We start from the raw sequence: 22,900 nt of genomic DNA, 5'->3' as shown, positions 1-22,900 counted from the left end.
CACATTCAGTCGTCTCTGCCAATGCTTCTATGCGAAACATACAACAAGCAGTTGCGATATTATTCCATCTTTGCCTCCTGATACTACTATCACGACTATGCTGACACGTCTTGCTTACAGACCCGACGATCGCCGTGTCACACGTGCAAAGCAGCAACAACGCCAGTCACGGAGTATACATTACAGCATTTCGACTGTAAGTATTCATCTTCAATGTTCCGAAGCAGGCCGTTGGCATATGCTGCTTCTCCAGCAACAAGGCCATAACAAGCTAATGACTGGGTCATCATCAAAGGCGTCAGCCCCCAAGTGCTCGCCAACAGCAATGCCGCCCCGGCGAAAGTCGCAGACGGGCGGAGCCATGTCTGCAGCATCTTTCAAAGGCCCAGGTACGTCCGAATTGCCATTTCCAACGGCGTCTCCATGTTCCCCATAGGGTTATGCTAACCTTGGCATAGCCGCTAGCGCATTGTCTAATAAGCGAAGTAGTCTTCAGGGTTCGAAGACATCTCGCCTTGCTCCTTCAGTACCATTCCAAATGACAACGCGTCGCGGTGCAAAAGGCACATCTAACCACACAAGCTCCGCGGGCCCATCTAGCGCGAGCTCTGGCAGCCGTCGCAATTCTCTGGATGAGAACGCGCAAAACGAGGATGCGACTGGCGACCATGAGGATGCGCGACCAGCCAAGCGCAGCCGAACATCGTCCGATTCTGGTTCGCCGCAAAGATCTAATGGCTCACTCGACAACAACAACAGCAACACGCCCATGAATGGCACGCAAACCCCAGAGCTGCAGAAACCCGCCTCTGGCGCGACTTCGACGGCCCCTAAAACGGCTGGCAAAAAGAGGCGCGCATCCGACGGCTCCACCCACTCGAGCAAAACACGCCCAAACAGTGTTCTGACCCGGGCCCAAAGCGATGTTTCTGAGCAGCAACCGCGCAAAAAGCGCAAGACAAAAGAAACTGCTGCAGACACAGCCGCCGACCAACCCCCTGAGTTGACTGATGCTAGCACTGCCCCCAATTCGCCAGAGCATATGCCCGATGTTGATGGCAGTCAAAGCCTGCACAACATCCTGCCAACCAGTGGCGATGCCCCTGCAAAGTCCAGCAGGCGCCTGCCTGGTCGCCGGCGCCAACCGCATCCGGACATCAATGTGGAGACTGACTTACGTCGACAGCTCAACTTGAAGATGAGCTATCGCAGTCTTGCAAAAGTCCAGAAACTTTTGCTCGAAGAGCTGGCCACTCGCACTACTAAGAATTTGGAAGACGATCCCGACTTTCATAAAAAATGTCCCGAGTACGAGGCTGTCATGGCACAACTTGACCAACGCCGCGACGCGCGCCTGGATCAAGTCAATGCCATGCGCACGTATCGACTCGAGCAAATGGAGCGAGTGCGTATTGCTGAAGAGCATATCCAAAGGGAGCAGTACATCAATCGATTCCGGGAATTGCAAGATGACTTTGTGCTGCAAATCTACTTCCGCGCAAAGCAACTGGAGCGGGAGATGAAGGGCCAAGATGCTAACGCGACTGATGATGAAGACAATGTTCTCCCGCCTACGTATAGCGATGAGCCCCATCATGCAGAAGATGACCGCATTGGATCCAAATTTGCTTCGCGTAGCAGAGCTTATGTTGAGGCAGACAGGGAACTTGAACATGAGTCGATCCGTAAACGATTCAGCCAGGCAAGAGCTGCTTTTGTCGAAAAGGACGAAGAAGCCGATGACTCTATAGAAGATGTTGCCGGTGGATTTGCGAGATTTGACGGTCCAGATCGCACGGAAGCTATTGCACACTACAACATCAACAGCCTGGCTGATGCTGCGTACGAAGTCGAGAGAACACCGTCGCCACAACCGGAAGAACCAAAGGCTGAGGTCATTCCAAACGAACATGCTGCTCTACTCATGATGCTTGCAGACGTTTCTTCTAACCAACCCCGGAGTAGCACTGTACCAAAACCACCTCTTCATTACCCGCACCCACAACAGCAACCGCCTCCGCCATCAAGGGCTAAGACACCCGTGATCAAGCAGGAGTATACAAAAGAGAAGACGCCTGAGATTGCTCCGTCAGCAGGGCCACCAGGAATACCGTCTCATGCTGCACGTAGTACACCTGCCGAAAGCACACAGCCAGTGGCAGATCCCAGCTATGAGATTCGTCGCTCTGAACCATCTGAAAATACGCCTGCGAAAGAACCCGAGGTGCCAGCAAAGTCAACGCCGAGATTATCTACGCACAGAATCATGGACATATTGAACGATGACCGCGAAGTGCCTGTATCGAGGACACGGGAACAACAGCCACCAGCTCAGGAAAAGACCATTTCTTCAAAACACGAACCATTGGCCCATCGCCGCACAACGTCTCGGAGCGATGCCCTGCGAGTGGATGCAATGGTGAACAAGGAAGAGCCACCTATCGACCAGGCGCTGATGGATGCATTGAGCGGGCCAGCTCGACCACCGAGCAACCCACCTTCATCGCCGCCTTCGAATGCTCAGCCATGGCCACGAGCAAGTGTTCCGCCAACCCGGGAGTCAGAAGAGTCGTTGCGTCGTCGGGATCCTCTGCAGAAGATTAGGGAACTTTTGGATAAGAAGGCCCGTGAGCGTGGTCGAGAACCGCCAGACCATCCGAGCTATGTTCGACCTCCTGTATTTCCTAATCGACCAAATCCTCAGCCTCCAAGTGGGCAAGACCAAGGCGAGGTGGCAGCTTACGATCCAACACGACCATCTACGGGACTATACGATTCGCTACCTGGTGGTTCGTACTCATATGCATCTCGGCGAGAGTCACACGAACAGGCAGCTCCGCACTGGGAGCATGACAGGCGGATGAGCGGGTCTCAACCAACTCAACATTCAGCGGCATCTCCGTATCAAAGCCATGCCGCACACTCCCACTATGGTGAGCACAGCAGGTCAGGGCCAACTCCACCAACGCACCAGAGTCCCTATGCCCCACCTCCTAACTCATTACCACTGCCACCGAAACCACCTGGACCCCCTCCCGCTATCAACTACCGCTTTGCACACTATGACCCTGCCCCACCTCGACCGTATCCACCACAATCACCAAGTTACCCGCCTTCTACTTCTCATCCGCCACAGAGTGCCGCTCAACCGCAGTATCCCAACCCATACAGCAACGCACCATCCTATCAAGGTGGTTACATTCCACCTCCAGGATCCTTCCAAGCACCACCGCCTCCCCCATCAAGCATGCCCTCATACCAACCCCTCAAGATCCATCAATACGGAGGCCAGCCCATTCTCCCCGCCAACATGGCACCACCTCCACCCCAACACAACGGACCACCGCCACCCACGCTACCTTTTATCGGCCAGGGAGCACCTCCACCGCCACCAACGCACGCCTCATCGCAATCCCAAGGCTCACAACAAGCCTACTCCCCAACGCACCCCCACCCACCTCCTCTCCAATACGAACAGCAGCCGCGAGAACCGCAACCGCAAAACGGCACCGCCTCAGAACGCTCGTCGGATTCGCAATCCAGACCCAGACGGCCCTATCGAAGTTATCACGCCCCCGGCACGCAGTTTAGAAGTTATCAAGGTCCAACTGAGCAGAGGAGGAGAGGCGGATAGACCTAAGAAAAAAGAGGTTGGGAAAAGCGTTGATGATAGCATGTGTTGGTGTGTATGTTTGTGTGTTGTGGGAAATCGGGGGAAAAAACGGGTGTCCATATAAAAATTAATTCTTCTTGTTTTTTTTTGGTTTTTATTGAATATCATGACGGTATGAAAGGATATTTTCGCGCGCGGGGGGGTTTGTGGGAAGGGTCTCAGTTAGTTTCGGTTGTATTCTCTCTTTTTTTTCGTTGTTGTTGTTGGTTTTTGTTTCCCCCATCGTTTATTTTTTTTCTCCTTTCCATTTTAGCATTTTACTGGGTTTTTTTTCTTCTTCTCTTTGTTAAGTCTATTCCGTTCGTTTTGGTAACTGGGAAGAAGGTGGGAGAGAGAGAGAGAGAGAGAGAGAGGGGTGGAGTGCTTGTGTGCTTGTGTGTCTGTGTGTCTGTGTGTGTATGTTTTTTTTTGTTTTGGACTTTTATTGTATAGGCATTCTATTGCGTGGGGGGGATTGAGTGGTGCAGTAGAGTGGGAGATTTGAAGTATTTTACTATCATCATTATTATTATTACTATTACTCTTACTTACTTACTTATTTATTTATTTAACTTTTTGGGTTTTTTTTATATATATACTTTTGGTTGGTATTTTTCTTTTCTTTGGTGGGGGGGTTGGTTGGTATGGGAAAGAGGGGACAGACAGAGAGGTAAGTAAGTAGGCATTGAGATTAGGAGTAGCGGGTGGATTGGGAAATATATAGTATATACATACGTTTGGTGGTTTCTTTTTCTTGTGTGTATGGTTTGGATGTTAGAGAGAGAGACAGAGAAATAATGTGTGTTTGTAGGTTTAGAAAAAAAAGGGGGGGGAGAAGAAAGTGTAAAGGGTATGGTAGCTTTTAATTTATTCGGTTTCTCTCTCTCTGTGACCACCGTGAAATCATTCCTGGGTCTATGGGTACTTATATCTCATTGATACACATCAACATATCAAAACGCTACAACACCGTCTATACATCCAGAAAAACAACAAAGATGGGTATCAACATCCTAATCCGCACGAGCACTTCGCACGAAATCCCCTCTCCTTCATACCTTCCTCCTCTTCACCCTCGGCGTAGGCGTCCACTCCTTCCCCTCCCTTCCCCCAAATCCCCCCGCACTACTACTATTCTGCCTCGGCGTTGCGCCCCCAACCCTCTCAAACAATCTCTGAGCCGCAGGCGTAAGATCCGCTTTTCCCTTTCTACCGGGGGTCTGACCTACTGCAACACCAGGCGTAGCCGGACCCGCGCCTTTGAACCTCGGAGTTTGCGAGGTGAAAATACCGAGACGCGATCCTGTCGACGGTAATGACGAAGACGAGGGTTTGGAGGTGTGGTTGGTACCGTTGGATTGAGAGCGATTCGCATTTATCTTGTCCACCATTCTATGTAGCATTTTCTCGCGCGAGGAAGATTCGTTCATGGTAAAAGGCGAGACTTTGTTGGTGGAATTCAGACCGTAGCGTTCGAGGAGGTCGGTGGGGGCGTCTGCTTCGGAGTCGGAGTCGTCAGAGGGTGGGTGCGCATCGACGAAGGCGTAGCCGTTTACGCGGGGGGTTTCGCTGCCGGTGTAGCCGCCTTCGCTGGGGTTGAGGCGCGGCCGGCCGGCGATGGCGTCGCGGACAGCGGAGAGGGTGGGGCTAGAGGGTCTTTGGGGTTGGGGTTCGGTGTCGGGAATGGGGAGGCGCGTGTTGTTGTATACGACTTGCTTTGGTGGTGCGAGGGATTTGCTTTCTGCGACTTGAGCGCGCGTGGGTGCCCATTGTTCTACGCTTTCGGGGCCGAACATTAGACTGTTGATGGCTGTGTGTCTGTGTCCGGTTGGTGCCGCTAGTCGCTCGTCGAGGTCTTGGCTGGGTCGTGTGCTGAGGACTAGTTCTTTGCCTTTTGATTCTGCAGCTCTTGCTTCGATGACCTTTTGCTGGGCTATGCGCTGTTTGCTTGCGTACATGTTGCCCTGTCGTAACCACACATTCTTCTCGAATCTGGCCTTGTTTTGCTTGTCGACAATCTGACTGAAGCTCTCCTGGTCTTCGCTCGTGTATTTGGCTTGGAAAGCTCCCAGGCTCATATCCAAATCCACATGGTCCAGCTTGCCCAGATCTTGGTCAACTTCTTCTGTTTCACTCTCTGCCACGGTAGTGGGTGTATCTGCACCCCATACGCTTGGTGTCTTGTCCCCAGATCCACCCGCCTTCTCGAACCTTGTCCTTGCTGCCATCTTCCGCTGCCCGTTCGGTACAGGCGTCATGACTTGTGTAAGCTTTTTGCCTGCTTCTCGTATCCATGCCCGGTTCTTGCTCTCGACGGCGTTTAGGTACTCGCGTTGTGCATCTGCTTCTGCCAACCCGGGGAAGAAGTCACGGCGGATGATGTGTGAAATTGCAGAGACATATGTATCTTCGTCGAGAACCACTGAGGGACGCTTGATACGCTTCGGCGCAGGAGGAGGCGGCATGAGAGCATCGGACGCGTTGCGCTTTGTGAGCGCCGTCGAGTTGGAGGCGGACATGGCGTAAGCGTGGCCAAACTGGAGGCTGTTGAACGCGGCTTGAGGATTGTAGCTGAAGCGTTGCAAGGCCTAGGACATAAAGCGCCAAGGGTTGGTCGTGAAAGCGTCTGGAGTTTGCGACATGGGTACTGTGTTTGTGTAGATGGAGGAGTTTGGCCGGTCGCAAAGTGACGTTCTTGGACGATTATATCTTGGCACTGGCAGATGGCTCTACCGCCTTCAGCCCTACCACCATTCAGATGACCGGTGAAAGTAACTACATCTATCTAGCCTATCACAAGCCACATGAACCAACTAAGGACTATTTCGAGGTCTTGTTGTGCACGGCATATATCGATTCTGATTCCAAAGGAACTTTGCTTTTAAAACGCCCCTATCTCCTGTCTCGATCCTATACAGTATCTACTGTATACAATGGTCATCAACCAGACACTATCCTATCTTAGCATGGCAACCGTTGCTCAAACATCTCTCGGAGCCAGTATTGCCGCTGTTGCCTTTATTCTGCAAATGCAATGATGCTCTCTATCCTCGGCGACCTTTTATACACCTCGGGTGCCTGTGTCCCGTACCTCAGTGCTCGAGACGGTCTCATGCGCATATCAATGAACTACTGAAATGGTGCATAGTGAAAATACACTTTTTCGTATCCAAAGGTTCTGCTTTAGTAAAAAGATTCGACCATGGCGTCCTTGTGTGTGGTGTTGATGTTGGCTGGGCCATTGCCCTCGCCGAGCCGGAAAACGGATTCGACGACTGAAAGCTCAGTAGCGGTGGTATCGAGACCTGCGCATCATGTTAGCCTATTTAATTCACTTTTTTTGTAATATCTGCACTCACCAGTAACGGCCATCCAGTCGTTGACGACCATTCCAGCACCGACAACAGCACTACCGCGGTTCACACTGCCTGCGACAAGCGGAACCTGGAGCAAACTCGAAAGCTCATCCTGGTCCTGAATACTAGTCTTGGGGTGGACAATTCCACCCTGGTTGCTCAACGCCATGTAGCTTCCGGTGAGCACGTTGTCAGCAATGGTTTGCCTGAAAACTTCAACGCCCAACACATCTGCTATTATCTCTTCTGTCTCACGCTCAATGTCCGGGTGAACAAGGGCAACGTGATCATTGCAACATATTACGTTGCCGAGGGCGGACAAGCGCTCTTCTATCCTCTGAATTTTGACTTCATCGGGTATGGAATTTCGCAGGTGCTGGAGTTCTTGATCGGTGGTGGTGGTGGGGACAAGGAGGCCCTTCTTGTTGCTATATAAATGTTAGTTGCAAAGCTCACCATATTCTCCAACATGCCTCTAGACGCTACTCTACGTACCCAGCTGTCAATCTGCCGACGATTCTGGTTCCGGCGATGGTGGCATGGCAAATAGGAATGACATCCTGAAGTTCGGCTTCGAAGACACTGTTTCGCCACCGTCAGTATCGCTGCTTTTTTTTTTGGCGGAATTTCTTGTCGCAATAAGTGCGCACCTGTAAAAGTTCTCGCTCGCGCCGACTGCGACAATCGCATATGCGTTTGTGAGGGTAGAAAAGACACCAACTTCGTTGGAGTTTTCAAATTGCGCGCGGACAGCCATGATTGATGGTTTCTCTGTGTAGGGTGTTCGCAAAGGCTGGAGAGGTGAAGGTTTGTGGTTGGGGAGTAAGGCAAGGAGTAGAAGCGCGCAGCTATGGAGCTGATTGTGTTGTTCTGCAGAAACTGTGAAGAGGCGTAACTATTTTGTAAAGAGCGACATCATTTAGCCCCGCTACTTGATTAGGACTAGTGCAGCGGGCGCTATTTCGACTCATCCTGAGTGAACCTTGCGAGGGTCTGGTTGCCTTGTCTCGGCGAATCCAGATGTCCCTCTCGGGAAAGGCATAGCTGTAACCTGCCAAAGACTCATCGACTGAGCCACCGCCACGGATCCCAGGCAAAGCAGCCTCGTCACGGGACATGATGTAACCATTCGGCAGACTCTCAAAAGTCACGCTCAGGCCCTCGGCACACGGCAAAAGCGAGTCAAGGTCCCGACAAGGCGTGCGCCAGTGCAACGGGTGTCGTTTTCTGAACAGCGCGGACATTCTAGAGCCTCTCCTGGGCGACTGTCAACTTCATTTCCATCAAGGTCTTCCCGTGACGCTACTCTTCTCGCCAATGCTGCCTCCAGGCTTCAACCTGGTATCCATCGCCTTGACATGATTCACGCAGGTAAACAATCACTAGCTGCCGCACCTTTGATGTCACTGATCGCGATTGACATGTCGTCGATCAACTCGACACGAACAAACGTTGTGCGCTTCTTCAAGCTCGCACCATTGCGTTAATATTTGATTAGGGGACCAACGCACGGATAAGGCCCTACAACAGATTTACAGCCACCAGAGATGACATGCCCGTCTCACATCAATTAGCCCTTCCAAAAAGGATACACAGGTGACAGGCAAAAAGCAATGGATACGATGACAGGTAGAGAATACAAGGGTAATGGTATTGCGCCATGGCAGCAGTGCCAGGCAGATGATAATACAAATGGGTAATACGCTCACGGAGAGCACAAACAAGCCGAAAACAGGAGCAACGCCCGCTAAACCGCTAGAATGCCGCGCAAGATACGCTTCCCAAACTGAAGAAGGTAGAGCAGATACAACAAAATGAGAAAAAAGAAACAGCACCAGACACTGTCCAGATACCAGACAGCCAGCTCAGGGCGACACCAAAGGAAATGTCGAGCAGAGCGTTTTGTGTCGAGTGACGCGACCAAGAAAAAACATTAACGTGTGTGATGGCATGATATGTTCGTAAAGCGGTTCGTTATGTAGAAGGATATCCCGTGCAACGGCACATGTACATGACCAACAGGGCCGCTGGTAGCGGCCCCTAGATCAAGAGCTTTTGTTGCCGACAGATTGTTGGCGAAAATACACTGTGGAAATGCTCAAGTGGGAGTCACTCAAGACATGCGTGATGCGAGAATGGCCAACGCAATGATGACACCAATCAGGAGCGTGCCGACTCCAGACATGACACGATTCAGGTTACGCCACCAGGTCGCTTTTTGGAAGGCTTTGTCGTCCACTGGGCCTACGGACTGGGCAAACTGCTGTTCTACATCGGCCTGGCTGAGACTAGAAGCAGTAGCCATGTGGTTCGGGTTGAGAGGCAGGGGGAGGAACGAGGCAACAATCCATGCTGTTTTTCTAATCAGTACGTTTGTTCACTGACAATAATAGAGTTGAACCGAATAGGAGACTTACACAGAGGGCAGATAAATCCCAAACAGAAGAACAGGATTTGTCGGTTCTGGCGTCCAAGAAGGGTGACATGAACATCGGCGTCGAGAGATGGTGCATTCCACGCGCTGTATCTCGTGTCTCCCCGGCGATCGGTGCGGAGATGTGGTGTCGAGTATTGCCTGATCTGGTACATACGAGCACCAGCTGGGTTGGTTGCACCATCAATGGATTGAGCGTCGTCGGCAAGGGAGACGGTGTCAGCGAACGAAGCAGCTCGGTGCCGTGGACGGTTTCGTGGGCGGTAAATGTTGGGCGGGTAATTGCTCTCAGAGGGAGTGTGTGACCGTCCGCTCTGTGACATCTCCTGCACTACACTTTCTGCATACTCTGATTCTGGGGCACCTCCTGAGATTCGCTCGCCCTTCTGGTAGTAGGCTCTTGCCCATGCAGGAATGTTGTTGGCGAGGAAAATGGACACGCTGGACTGAGCGGAAACGGGTCGAGATGTCTCGTCCATGGACATGCTCTCGACGCTGTTGGCCTTGCGCAGATAGCCCGAGTTCTTCACACGCAACGGAACCGATGAAGGCAATGGCGAGATTGTGTCGAGGTGTTCGCTGTTGTTGTCATCGAGGGAGCTCTTCGAGATCGGCGAGAAGAGAGGTTGGGGCACTGCCGAGTACTCAGAGTGTGCTTCGGATGATGCATTGTCTAGAGACGATTGCGCGCTCGACACCGTCTGTCCTCTCCGTCGTGGAATATTTGTCCGGCCACTAGCGCTATAGCTCTCCTGTGAATGCGACCTGGCCCCAAATGACCGCGAGCCTCGGGCGATTGAGCGCGAGTCGCGCTCGGATGCCGAGGGGATAGTCGATAGTTGGGAACTCCATTGGTGTAGTGACGAGCGGTCCTGCATCCGGGACACGATGCTGGCTTGGTTCTGGGACTCAGCCCGCAGTGTGCTGGACGAGGGCACGCGTACAATGGGGTAGTTGATTCGAACGCCGCTCGCAAAAGAGACCGTGCTGGCTTCATGAGAAACTGGTGATGTAGTTGGCTCGATGCTAGTGGACGAAATATCAGAAAACGTTATCGAATCTGTGCTTTGTTGAGGCTTCAATACATGTTGTCGATTGTCAGTGTCACTAGTGAGTGCAGAACGCCCTGCTTGAGGTTCGGACGACGGGGCTGATTCGTCGCCTTGTGATAGAAGGGGCCCGATACTGAGACGCGACGTGTTTCCACCATGGCCAGAAGAAGATGGGTGGGCGGCGATGATGGTTGAGGCAAAGGATGCAGCAGAGGCCTTTGGGGTCAATGCACGGTTGCGACTCTCGAACGAATCACCACCAGACGAGGAGGGAGGGACAGCGCGGATGGTTGGCCTCTGGCTGCGCGGCTCCTCTTGAAGTACTTCGAGGGTATCACCATCGTCAAACTCTGGTGGGGGTGACGACGGGGCAGTGCTGTCCTGCGAATATCTTACAGATGAAGGGGTAAAGGCAGAGGATACAAAAGTGTCTTCTTCTGACGTGCTAGTTGCGGCTGAGTGCCTAACGGCCTTTTTCCGTGACACGATTGGCTGTGGTGTCTGAACTCGGCTGGCCTCGAACTTTGCAACGACACTGGCTACCTGGCTGTTAGATGAAACGCGAGACCCTGGCCTCTCGGGTTTCTCGAACCCATAACCTGGCGCATGACGGGGTGGAGATAGAATCTGCGAAGGTTCGCTGGGCACTGGGTACTTTTGATAGATGTCATCGGGAGTGTCCTGCACTAGGCGGATTGTGGGACTCGAGTGCTGATTGGCTTGCGAGTTTGAGCGTTCGTGAAGCGGTCTCCGGACGGGGGAGGAATCCTTTGATGGCGATTTTGGGGGCGAGAACCGGGGGCCTTGTGGAAGAGTTAATGCGGTTGGCGTTTTGGCGCGTTGGTTTGATGAAGACATGCTGCTGCGCAGGCAGCCGTCGGGGTGGTGGTGGTGGTGTTGGTGTTGATGTTCTTGGTGATGTTGTTTTTGTTGTTGCTGTTGTTGGGGGTGCTGGTGTTGGTGCAGGCGTGGGTGCTGACTGGGTGGGTCGGACGTCCAAGGCTGTGGGATGCAGGCTTGCGAAAAAGTCGAAACGGGGCATTAAGGATAAAAAGGCGCAGGGTGGTAAAAAAGATTGTATGTGAAGGGGTGCAAAAGAGCGACTGAAAAGCTATAACATGTCAAACGACGAAAAGAGTGGCGGCCCGTAGGCGATTAAAGAGAGTGGGCGGTTGGAGGAGAGGGAGGGAGAGGGAGAGGAAGAGGGAGAGGAAAGCGAGCGACGGTGGGCGGAGAAGAGGAAGCGGAACAGAAGCAAGGGAAGGACGGACGTTGACAGGTTGGCAGCAGCTCGGCCTAAAGAGGGTTCGTGGCTGGATATGCAGATGCAGGTTCGCGGGCTACAGTAGGATCCAGTTGGCAGCCGCTCCGCCCAGTAGCCGGTGCAGGTGCAGGTGCAGGTGCAGGCGGTCAGGCTCAGGCACAGGCACAAGTACTTAACGCGTGCACAAGCAGCAAGCAGAGCAGCACACGGTCCAGCGGCAGCCCGTCGACGGTTTGGCCCTGAGCGACAACAGGCACGAGGCTGTCGTTGCGCGCGGATGCACTGTATGCACTGGCGACGATGCGACGTGAGGCTAGACGCGCAGTCTGCTGGCCGCCCCGATGCTCTCCAGGAACCCTCGTCCGGGCAGCCTCTCCACGCAAGTATGGGCGGGCAAAGGCGCAACGCGACAACGCGAGTCGGCGGGCGAAATTGATTGTAATTACAGCCGACGCAGCCAGTGACGACGGACGCGAGGGCGCTGCAGGGGGGAGGGATGCGCCGGGGGTTTCAAGCGGATGGATCCAAGCCAGGAGTGGGAGAGTCGAGCCAGTCGAGCCAGTCCAAGTCGAGAGTCGGGCCGGCCGGTGGTGGAGGTGGAAGCAAGCAAGGACAAGTAAGGACAGGAATAAAGTGGGGAGTCGGTCGAGGATTATCGATAAACGAACAGTGGCTGCGAAGACAGCGAACCGGTTCAACCGCTCTCGCGATATTGCGACAACGCGGGGGGGGACGATTACCACCAGGCCATATAAGTACAGCTCCCGCACACCACGACACCGACCTGTTCGCAGGGGGGCGATAGCGTGTTTGACCGTTGGCGCTGTGCTGCTGTTCAGCGCCTTCTTTTTCGTCGCAGTCCTCTCCACTGTGCCATGCCACCACCACCTACACGCTGGCGCGAGGGTTTCAGCGCTCTCCACGCCGTCTATCAACGACACGTCAAGGGCGGTAAGTGGCGATCCATTGGCCTGTGAGCCTCCCTTTGTCTTTGCCATGTGCATGCCCTCTTCTTGACGCCTGCCCCGGCCCCCGTCCGCCTGTCCTTCGTTTCCAGCTTTGCAAACGCATCCAAACATGGCCCTCGCCTCTAACCCGCCGTCAGTCCACCAGCCGCCCGTCCTCTCCGCCAGTGCTGCAGCGCTTCTGTCGGTATGTTTCATCCTCGCGCACCCACCACCACCACTGCCGCCTGCATACGCTGCACACGCTGCACACGGCTCCCGCACTAAAAATATCCCACTGACACTGACGCCTGTATCTTCTTTCCCAGGCTGCCTATGTCTTCATCTACGTAATCCCCTTCTACCTCTCCTCCGCCACCAGACCCTCCGTCTCCCTCTCGCGCGATGCTCCCTCGTCCATCCGCGCCCGAGTCCGCGCCGTGACCTTTTCCACGCTTCTGTGCACCCTCATCACAGTGGTCCTGCTCTACCGCCATCATGTCGCCATCTCGCAGATCCTCGCTCTCCTTGGCCTGTGGCCTGTGTCGCCCATGGACACCATCCGCACCATGCTTCTAGTCGTCATTCTCTTTGCAGGCCCTCTGTTCGAGAACGGCATAGTCGACGGTGATTGGCGAGACTGGATACAGCTGAATGGCCTGCACCAGTCATTGAGCAGCTGGATCGGGTACAGGAACTTTGTCGTTGTACGTCCCCACAGAGTACCGTACATCTCCCTTCAGCCCGCCTAACTTCACCAGGGACCCGTCAGCGAAGAGCTAGTTTGGCGTTCCCTTATCGTGCCCCTCCACCTCCTAGCCCGCTTCTCCGGCAAGCACATCGTCTTCCTGACCCCACTCTACTTTGGCATTGCCCACGTCCACCACCTGTACGAGTTCCGCATCACCCACGCCCACGTCCCCCTCGCCTTAGCAATCGCCCGCTCCCTCTTCCAGTTTACATACACCTCGCTCTTCGGCTTCTTCGCCGCTTTTGTCTTTGTGCGCACCGGCAATGTCTACTCGTGTGTCTTGGCCCATGCTTTTTGCAATTGGATGGGACTGCCGCGCTTCTGGGGTCGCGTTGGGGTCGAGGCCGGTGTGCCCATCGGTCCCCCAGACGTCGCCAAGAAGGACCATGGCGATTCCAGGACCGCACCTGCATATCAGGGAAAAGGCATCGCATGGACTGTTGCATACTACCTCATCTTGGTAGCTGGAGCCGTGGGCTTCTACTACCAGTTATTCCCCCTCACCGAGAGCAACCATGCTCTGCCTGTGACACTGACCAGGACATGATGGTTTCATATTGCTTCTCCCGAGAATCCTCACCTGCGTCGCGCAATGGCCCACCAGTTGTCCTTTTCGTATCCGGACTCGAGCACAACTCCGCCCGCCTGCTCAATATCGTTTTCAAGCTCGCCTTTGCGATACAAATGATAGTACCTCAAAAACGTCTTGTCTCCTTCGGCTGTCCTCCCCTTCTCTTCGCTCCCGTTCTCTTGCATCCCATTGTCCTTGTTCTTTTTCCGCTTTGCCTCCTTCTCCTTCTTCTGCTTCAGCACCCATGGCACCATGACATCCTGCTCGTGGCCTTCATCCCAACCGCGTCGGCTATCTTTCTGCTCAAGTGCCCATACGTAGATGAGTGCCCTTCCTCCAGTTGTGCTCGTGTCAGCAGTTCCGTTTCCATGGCTAGAATCCTCGTGACCTGACTTCGACGGCGGTTGCAGGAGATCCAAAACACTTTTGACGGCCTCTACTCTCCGCTCTAGCGTAGACAAGTGGTGCACAACGGCAATGGATATGGCAAAGTCGAAAATGCCCCCTGGATGCGGGAGTGCAAGGTTATCCGCCACGACTACATCGTGCGGTTCATGCCGTCTTGCAATCTTGACCAAATTCGTAGACCTAAAGCGAGTTGATGTGAGGTTCAGAACAGTACAGAACAGTGCAGAACAGTGCAGGAACAAACAAAAGCCTGGGCATGTCCCTTTTTCAACAAACACAACCTCAAATATGAAAAAGCAACACTCCCCAAACAAACACCCAAACAAATGACGTACATAGCAACTGGAAGCCATTCCGTTGATGTTGTTTTTTTCGGACAGAATAGGAAGGACAGGGAAAGAAAAAAGAAGAAGAGAAGAGAAACTTACCGATCACTCCCCACAATCCACACTTTATCATTCACACCAAGATACTTGCCATTACCGCACCCTACATCCGCCCCAACCGCCCCGTCGCGCTGTTCGCGTAGAAATCGATCTACAATCGGCCAGGGCTGCATATTGGGAATTACATTAGCGATACGTGAATGAAATAAATAAATCAATATTCAATATCGTTCTTTTTTTTGGACAGGAAGGAGGGAAGGAGGGTTTTGAATCAATACCCTTATCGACTTTTTTCTCTATTTTTACTTTTTTTGTCCCCCACGACCACATATGGGAAGAATGTAGATTAGATAGATGAAATGAACGATATAGGCAAAAAAAAGAGGAATGAAGAGGGAAAGGAGGGGGGGGGGCCAGAAAAGAGGAAACAGACCTTATACCGCGTAGAAGAAAAGTGCTCGGCGATTTCTTCGTAGACGGCGTGGACGTGGGTTGCTTCGTAGGATTGGGGTGGTTCGTCTTGTGATGCCATTTGTGCTAAAAGTCTTTTCTTTTTACAGAAAACTTTAAGTGATGGAAGTAAAGAAGGGAAAAAGGGTTGTTGGGAAGTATAAGTAAGCGTAAAAGTTAGTTAAAGTGAACTGTGATGATGCAAGAAAGCAAGAGAACAAGAAAAAAAAAAGAGCCAATGAGGGGGGGGGGGGTTGAATTTAGGATGCCAAGAGGGCTACCAAAAAAAACGACATCCTTTCTGCCTCTTTTCAAAAGGTTCCACAAAGATATCAAGTCTTGGAACGAAGCAAGAAAAAAAAGCAAGGACAATGTTTGATATAGTAAACGAAATGTTCAATTATTCATCTCGCCATCTTAACTACTGCTACTACTACTGTTACTACTCATCAAAACACTGACAATCCCCCACCCCGCCTCCAACCCTCCACCTACTAACCATACTCGCACATCTCCACGCCACATCCCTACCCGAACACTGAAACACCAAACTCCACACGCGCTCAACCGTATACCCAAAGTCCGGGGCGCTCATCTCATCCGGCCTGCCTTTTAGAAACTTGTCTGAATGCGCCCAGCTCGTCTCGTCCACGAGCGCACGCCACATATCCTCGTACAGCCCCTTATCTACACCACGGATTCTAGCGGCGGAAACGGCGAATTGGCCTTTGTAGCTGAGCAGCACGTGGTTACATACAGCGTTGGCGCCATAGATCTTAGCGTAGGTTTGTGGGATGTATTGGATCGAGTCGGACCAGAAGAGGCGGTCGGAGCACGAGTGGCAGTTGCAGAGCGTGCCGACCCATGCGAGGTCTAGGAAGCCGGTGCGGGAGCGGAGAAAGTAGTTGTTAATCCTCGTATAAAATTCGCGCGGGTTGTGGATTTCGGCTTGCAGGAAGAGGGTTTGTTGCGCCAGTGTGTCCCACCGGCGGAGAATGTGGTTGAGGTAGGTTTCGCCTTCGCGGCCGATGTTGGGTAAGGGTATGACCTGGTTTGCGCCGAGTTGAGATTGGATGTGCGAAGGGGATGCATTGCTGTCTTTGAGGTAGATTGTTATTTGGGCGTCGGAGAGGGCGGGAATGTGTTTAAGGTTGCGGAGGAGAGTGGCGATGCCGTCGAGGGGTTCTTTGTACATGCTTATTACTATTTCCATGGGCATTTGGGGGACGTAGTTTCGATCGAGAGCGACGGGCATGCGTGGCTCGGGTCGTTCTGTGAAATTTAGCATACCATATGCTATCCAAAGAGAGGCGATGCTGATGCCGAGAAGATATCTTGGGAGCGGCTTGGTGGGTAGGCTTAAACTCATTGAAGACGATCTCATACGTCCATATGTGTTGTAGGCGAACCGTGTATTGGGCAGTCGAGCAGGGATCACACGAGACCACGCCCAGCTGCCAATGCATGTTATGGCAAGCCAAAAGCAGCAAAACTGGTATATGTTCGTGTACGAGCGGCGGGTCAACAGCGTCGAGTAGCATCCTGCAATGCCAGCGAAAATAGCAAGAGTCAAAGCGTCAAAGATGTGATATACTGGGGCATCAATAGTATGGAGAGACGTGCTGGCTACTTCGTCGTCGACAGGCAGCACCATTGATTTTCCCAGCTTCATCGCCATGGCGGTAGACACGGCGTTGATGCTGAGGAGCAGCCCGTTTCCGGCTCCAAAGGCGAAAATGTGGCCGTTCAGACCAAAGATTATTGCCGACAGTGCGCCTACTAGCGCTCCTGCGATGACATGCAAGCTCGCCTGATTCACATTGTTGGCAAGGACGTCTGGTTGATGCATAATGGCAGTCTTCCAGAGGCTCCGTGCCGCTCCCGCAAACACCATGGCCAAGATGCCCATTACCAGACCGGGCACAGTGATTCGATATTCTGTCAACAAAAGACCAACGCTCGCTAGCAATAGTACACACGTGGGAAGCATGTCTGCGTACGTGACAGAAACCGAGCGGAGAGCACGGCGCACCACGTCTTCAGCAAATATGGCTATAGGCTATTTTGGTGTCAGTCATTTTTTGCGAGGGGGACCAATTTGTCCAGATATATGTATGTGAAGTCTTACTGTAATCATGACCAAGACGGGGAGATTATAAAAATGTAAGACTGCCTGCAACAGACACATGGTGGACAGATACGTGAAGCACACGGAGGCAGTAATGAGCGTCGTTCCTCTGTTCCTCGATCTCCATGGCCGCAGCTTTCGACGAAATGGCCGTTGGATAATTCCCCACCCAAAAAACGGCCGCAGGGCCAGGAAGCTCGTGAAGGCTAGCTGGTTGAAGTAGAGGCGCTGCGGATAGTGCATGTTGCGCTCTACGAGCAAGTGTCGTGTGCTGAGTAGCGATACACTGACGCAGACCATCCACATCAGATGGCGCTGGATACGAGCATTGTCATGTGTGGCATTGAGGCGTCCACTCATAGACTCGGCGCGCACCTTCCTTACGTACGCATCTGGTATCATGGCCATCTGGAGAAGAGGTACAGGCGCCGGCGAACGGGGAGGGAGTGGTTGCTACGACGAAGCAACGATTGCGACCGTTGTGTGGAAGTCATCCGAGATTAGGGATTGAGCGTCGTCTTTGCTTCTTCAGCGCATCGGCCCGGCGCGTAGTCGAGGTAGCCGGATTGGCGTGGATACGCGTGATGCGATGGCAATGTGGAGGCGACGACGGCGTGGATTGGGCGTGAGGGTACATTTGTCTTCATCTTGTCTCCAACGCTCGACGCGTGCGTTTTCTGCATGGCTCACCTCAATCTGGCAAACTGGGCTGCCCCACTTGCACTTATGCTTTGAGCCGTGCGCACCCCGCCAACGTCAGACATTACTTTACGGACTTGGCTATGCAACACCCATGTGCAAGCCTCTTGGACAGAACTATTGTGGAGAACTAGGACTTGGGATTCGGGATAGAAAGTGACTCCCTTTCACGTTTAAACCAATCATTATCGCTATGCAAAAACAACATGCTCACATGCCCCTTCCCCATTAAACACCTTGTACCTTGCGGTAACTCGGCGGCTTCAACGTCCTCCTCAGCAGCTTGACCGCATACGGCGGCAACAAACTAATTGCTGCAATGACCGCAAACCTCCACCAAAACGCCATGCTGCCCACATACGCGAGATCAAAATACTCGTCCAGGAACGGCACAGAGCCAAAGTAGATACCTGCTGTTCCCACAATGCTCGCAATCATGATCCAATGCCACGTTGTGACTTCCATTGCCACCATGATCAATTCGTTGACAATAAGCACCGAGAAGGAGACAGATACCATCTTGAGAAACGTTGGATCCGGAGTCTCACCTGCGCCTGTCGCGTGCCCCACACCAATAAGAAGCTGACTGCAACCCTGAATAATGGAGCCTTGGTAGATGGACACGGCGACCCAGATGAAGAACGACTTGTACGACAGCGACCGCCCTGTCTTGAGTTCGGCATACAGCTCGGGATACAAGTTGGCAACGCTCTCGTCCACATCGCGGTCCAGAACAAGAGAAAAGACCGGCATCATTGTGTAGATTGTCGAATAGCCGACCAAGAGCCAGTCCTTGTACAAAGCATTGGGCTCAAAGCTGGTGGCAATCGAAAAGACTGTTTGGCAGATGGAAATGATCAACCCGCGATGAATGACAAACTGAGAGAGTTTGGCAGAGCGTTTATACGAGTTGCGGCCGTGCCAGACGAGCAGTTTGACCAGATAGCAGAATTGCTCAATCGAAAAGTCGGCGGCGAGGGAGGCCTGGCGACCTTCTTTGCCTACGATGCCAACACCAACATCTGCAGCTTGGATCATGGATACGTCGTTGCCCCCGTCGCCGATACAGCATACACGCTTCTTGGTGAACTCGCGAATCAGGCGCGCGACGTCTGCTTTCTGCGTGGGAGAGCATCGACATGCGACGACAGTGGGAAGTTGCACAGCCACACTTATGAATTCCTGGCGAAAGTGTTGCAGAAAGAGAGCAAGTGACTCACCGTCGATAAGTAGACAGGAATCGAGCTTCCCACGGAGAAAGTCAAGAGACGAGGATGCAAGGTCTTTGCGTTTCAGCTTGGCAATTGTGTGCACATATTGCCCACGGGCTACCAGTTTGGAGCTGACAGCTACGCAACGCGCCGTTTCGACCTTGTCGCCAGTCAACATCCAGATCTTGATACCCGCGTTACGAAGGAGCTCGAGAGAAGGTTTGACATCCTTTTGTAGTTTGTCTTCCACACCTGTGACGCCAAGGAGTTCTAGGTCATGCTCGAGGTATTCTTTGACAACACCAGCAACGGAAGCATCACGGTTGCTGAGGGCCAGAGAAGCCTGTGCGTACTTGTTGGTGAAGTCCTGGTATGTTTGAGACGACAGCTTTTTGCGGCCCACAACTAGAGTGCGGAGTCCTTCACGGGCCATGTTTGCCGTCTCTTCATCTAACCAGTCGTTGGCGGCGACAATCGACGTCATGACGGTATCCGCGCCCTTTTGGTAGAACCAGATCTCGCCATCCTCATCAGTCGGTGAGGTTGCAGGTCCATGGTAGAACTTTACGACGATGCCCATGCGCTTACCCTCCGATGTGAACGGGAAAACATTCAGGATACGGACCTTTACGACTTGTTTTCCGCTATCACATGAAAGGAGAGTCATGGACTCGCGGTCTCGAGAAAGTAGCTTCAAACCGACGGCCTCGGTCCAACGCACAATAGCGATTTCGTCCGGAGATGATGCTTGGTAGGTGGTCACTTCTTCGCCATTCTCTTCCTCTGTCGTTGGTGTGACGTTATGGCAGAGGGCCAGCGCCAGCACAACGTCGCGAACTCGTGATCCAATTTCCCTGCGAGTACGTGTGGTGGAAGTAAGAGGGGCAGTGTAGGTAGACGAGGGTGTGACGAGCGAGGGAGCTTCTCCTGCGGGAGGCGTGAAACACTGGCGCACGTAAGACGATACCTCGTCCATAGCCTCGTTTGCATAAGAGACGGTACCGACATGGATCTTCTTCATGATCATCTCTGTAGTCCGTTAGCCATGTCAAGTTACAGGAACCGGGGTGCTGTACCGTTCTGTGTCAGAGTTCCCGTTTTGTCGCTCAAAAGATATTCTATCCGCCCCAAATCCTCGGGAATGGTACTAGTGCGGACAATCGTTCCTTTGATGCTTTCGTCGTGCTGAATAAACCACGCATACACTGACTTCCCCATGTCGAGATTGACACGTAAACCCACAGGGACGATGGTCGAGAACAGAATGAGAAACCGCAGCATGGAGGCCCACCATTGCCGGCCTTGGATTTCTTGAAACCGTGCGAGCGCCACGAGGATGAAGGATAGCGAGAGCGTAAAGATACATAGCCATTTCGTTAGCGAGTTGATCTCCAGTTCCAGTAGACCAGTTTTGGATCTTGAAGGTGAAGTCGAAAGCGCTTGACGTGTCTGGGGTCCAGTGTATACCACCACTGCGAGAAGACTGCAGCTCGATGCCACAACTGTATTCGCCCAGATGGTGTTATCAATGCTTAGAGGAGCTGACTGTGCCTCTTCAGATGAGGAAGGCTGTTCACTGTCGTGCGGATCGTAGTGCCGCTGGCTCTTGGGCAGAAGCTCCACAGTTCCATAAAACTCGTTGACCTTTTTGTCTGGTTTACCAGCGACAACTCGAAGTCGAGTATACTCTCCGACATCTAGATTCTGTGTCAGTGGGGACGTAAGTCGCAGTTTCCAATCAGTTTCACCGTCCAATTGATCGGTTCTGATAAAGGCTTCACCTGAAGACCCGCTCGTTGCGACGCTGTCAGCCCTTGCCGTATCCACAGGCTCCTCACTATCGATCAACGGGACCAGTGGGCTTTGTGCACTTGCGCCAGCTGGGGTAGCAGCACTCATATCGGTGGAATGGCTCTTCAAAAGCACCATATCAGCAGGTACTCTTTGGTCCTTTCCAAGTTTGACCACATCTCCGACTTTGAGGCTCCTGGAAGGTTTTGTAACCTCCCAGTAGGTGCAGGTTGCCAGTCCCTTGCCCGAGAGCCGCTGTTCCTCATCTTCAATCTCTGAAAAACGACCTTCATTTCTGTTCTGTTTCCTCAGACGCTTCTGTCTTTGTGAATTTCTGCCTGGGGCAACGCCAGTTCCTTTGCTGTTCTCTTCGAACTTGAGTACTGTGTATCCCTCAGAATTAGCTTCTGCATCTCTTCGCCGTCGGGCGATATCATCCATAGCCTCCTTTCCCAAAGTTATGGTTATGACAAAGGCTAGTGGGGCAACGTAGGTCGAAAGGTAACCAATTCGCAATACGGGTATGACTTGCGACAGCGCAATAAGCAAGAAATACATGTTGATGAAGAAGGAGAACTCATTGTACAAAGTACGCGGAAGAAAACTCCAGGGCGTGTACTTTGCATTCGAAACTGCATTTGCCGGGAATCTTGATGTTTGAAGCTGGCCGACAGAAATGGTTCGCTGCGTGGTTGGATCATGCTCCTCTTCAGCATCTTCCTCGCCATCCTCGCCGAGCTTTATAGCAGCGCTGCTATTCCGCGAAAGGAAGCTCGGTATTCGCATGCTCGACCCTAATCTTGACATGGTACTTTGTGGTGGTTGGTGTCTTTGGGCAGTTCGCTGCGCTGGTAGCAAGGGCGAGTCATCCTCCCCAGACTGACCATAACTACCGGCCGAGTCCCTCTTCGGCCCTTCATCGTCGTCCAATAGGCCCCTCAAGTCGTCCTCTTCAGCCTCCTGCTTCTTCTTACTTGCTCGTAGTCTGCCTACTCTCAAGTTCCTCAGCGGTATCCTTGCGCCCAGCTCGTGGTATGGCCTCCTCTTGTCTTTGGAATTACGTGGCGGCGGTGTGGCGGCTGCCTGTGAGCGAGATGCTAGAGGGTCCAACTCCTCCAAGTCTAGTTCAAGGTCGGAGTCCTCGTCTGGCGCATTCGGTTGATGGTACTGGTGTGGAGCAGCCATGGCTCATGGGCAGGCGACAATGGCGCAATGGCGTGTGAGAAGAAGATGTGCTCTCTAGCAACCTCATGCGCGGTCGGTTTGGGGGAAGGGAGTGGTTATGGCTATGGTGGCTGCCTTCGGGGGTCCGCGGTGTTTCGGGGGTGTCTGGATATGACGCCCAGGCGTTCAGACTTCTCGTTTCGGGCGCGGACGAATGTTTCGACGATGATGATAGAGTCTGGTGGTTGGTCGTTACTTATAGGAGTATCCGGTGTGTGTTGTAGGATATGTTAATTGTGAATAGTGTCGTGCATGCATCTGGCACGAGGCGCGGCACGATGGAACAAGTGTGGCGCAGGTACGTAGGGTGGCTTAAGGCCAGGGTTGCAGCGGCGGGCCGTTTCCAATGTCCAAAGGCGTGAACAGCTGTCCAGATTACTCTACATTACACTCGCACGCACATCGACTGAATCGCATGCAATGCGGCCGGAACTCGCCTCTAGTATTTGATCCTCGCTTTCATTCTGGCCGAGAGCTGTGCCCTTGATACTGCGCGCCACACCGAGCTCGCGCTCTCCCGCTTCCATAGAGGTACGTCCCGCGAGCCTCTGACGTACAAAGGGATGACGATCACTCTGG

The 22,900-nt window shown here is 52.9% G+C and overlaps 9 protein-coding genes across 9 annotated transcripts; 3 read left to right on the top strand and 6 right to left on the bottom strand.

Annotated features, from left to right (window-relative positions):
• Positions 1-325: 325 nt before the first annotated feature.
• On the top strand, positions 326-3,634 carry COCMIDRAFT_102474 (uncharacterized protein; the record flags this gene model as incomplete). The annotated part of the gene is made up of 2 exons (XM_007692484.1): positions 326-389; positions 459-3,634. The coding sequence occupies 2 exons, from the start codon at positions 326-328 to the stop codon at positions 3,632-3,634; spliced, it is 3,240 nt and encodes a 1,079-aa protein (XP_007690674.1).
• Positions 3,635-4,704: 1,070 nt separating this feature from the next.
• COCMIDRAFT_102514 (uncharacterized protein) lies at positions 4,705-6,171 on the bottom strand (the record flags this gene model as incomplete). The annotated part of the gene is made up of 1 exon (XM_007692483.1): positions 4,705-6,171. The coding sequence occupies one exon, from the start codon at positions 6,169-6,171 to the stop codon at positions 4,705-4,707; it is 1,467 nt and encodes a 488-aa protein (XP_007690673.1).
• Positions 6,172-6,835: 664 nt separating this feature from the next.
• On the bottom strand, positions 6,836-7,765 carry COCMIDRAFT_28613 (uncharacterized protein; the record flags this gene model as incomplete). Its single annotated transcript, XM_007692467.1, has 4 exons — positions 6,836-6,957; positions 7,012-7,436; positions 7,504-7,590; positions 7,659-7,765. The coding sequence occupies 4 exons, from the start codon at positions 7,763-7,765 to the stop codon at positions 6,836-6,838; spliced, it is 741 nt and encodes a 246-aa protein (XP_007690657.1).
• Positions 7,766-9,048: 1,283 nt separating this feature from the next.
• Positions 9,049-11,352, bottom strand: COCMIDRAFT_7658 (uncharacterized protein; the record flags this gene model as incomplete). The annotated part of the gene is made up of 3 exons (XM_007692461.1): positions 9,049-9,094; positions 9,153-9,360; positions 9,426-11,352. 3 exons carry the CDS (start codon positions 11,350-11,352, stop codon positions 9,049-9,051), a joined length of 2,181 nt encoding a protein of 726 aa, XP_007690651.1.
• Positions 11,353-12,633: 1,281 nt separating this feature from the next.
• On the top strand, positions 12,634-14,000 carry COCMIDRAFT_102513 (uncharacterized protein; the record flags this gene model as incomplete). The annotated part of the gene is made up of 4 exons (XM_007692482.1): positions 12,634-12,709; positions 12,864-12,910; positions 13,032-13,409; positions 13,464-14,000. The coding sequence occupies 4 exons, from the start codon at positions 12,634-12,636 to the stop codon at positions 13,998-14,000; spliced, it is 1,038 nt and encodes a 345-aa protein (XP_007690672.1).
• Positions 14,001-14,029: 29 nt separating this feature from the next.
• On the bottom strand, positions 14,030-15,350 carry COCMIDRAFT_102480 (uncharacterized protein; the record flags this gene model as incomplete). Its single annotated transcript, XM_007692481.1, has 3 exons — positions 14,030-14,612; positions 14,861-14,985; positions 15,252-15,350. The coding sequence occupies 3 exons, from the start codon at positions 15,348-15,350 to the stop codon at positions 14,030-14,032; spliced, it is 807 nt and encodes a 268-aa protein (XP_007690671.1).
• A 360-nt stretch (positions 15,351-15,710) lies between these two features.
• COCMIDRAFT_102472 (uncharacterized protein) lies at positions 15,711-17,702 on the bottom strand (the record flags this gene model as incomplete). Its single annotated transcript, XM_007692480.1, has 2 exons — positions 15,711-17,327; positions 17,397-17,702. 2 exons carry the CDS (start codon positions 17,700-17,702, stop codon positions 15,711-15,713), a joined length of 1,923 nt encoding a protein of 640 aa, XP_007690670.1.
• A 283-nt stretch (positions 17,703-17,985) lies between these two features.
• On the top strand, positions 17,986-18,255 carry COCMIDRAFT_102516 (uncharacterized protein; the record flags this gene model as incomplete). The annotated part of the gene is made up of 1 exon (XM_007692479.1): positions 17,986-18,255. One exon carries the CDS (start codon positions 17,986-17,988, stop codon positions 18,253-18,255), a length of 270 nt encoding a protein of 89 aa, XP_007690669.1.
• A 68-nt stretch (positions 18,256-18,323) lies between these two features.
• Positions 18,324-22,282, bottom strand: COCMIDRAFT_102515 (uncharacterized protein; the record flags this gene model as incomplete). Its single annotated transcript, XM_007692478.1, has 2 exons — positions 18,324-20,335; positions 20,383-22,282. 2 exons carry the CDS (start codon positions 22,280-22,282, stop codon positions 18,324-18,326), a joined length of 3,912 nt encoding a protein of 1,303 aa, XP_007690668.1.
• Between the last annotated feature and the right edge of the window lie 618 nt (positions 22,283-22,900).

This window comes from Bipolaris oryzae, assembly GCF_000523455.1.
Source record: "Bipolaris oryzae ATCC 44560 unplaced genomic scaffold scaffold_130, whole genome shotgun sequence".
Taxonomy (NCBI): Eukaryota; Fungi; Ascomycota; class Dothideomycetes; order Pleosporales; family Pleosporaceae; genus Bipolaris; species Bipolaris oryzae.
The sequence above is the reverse complement of the archived record's forward strand: the minus strand, read 5'-3'. Positions and strand labels throughout refer to the sequence as shown.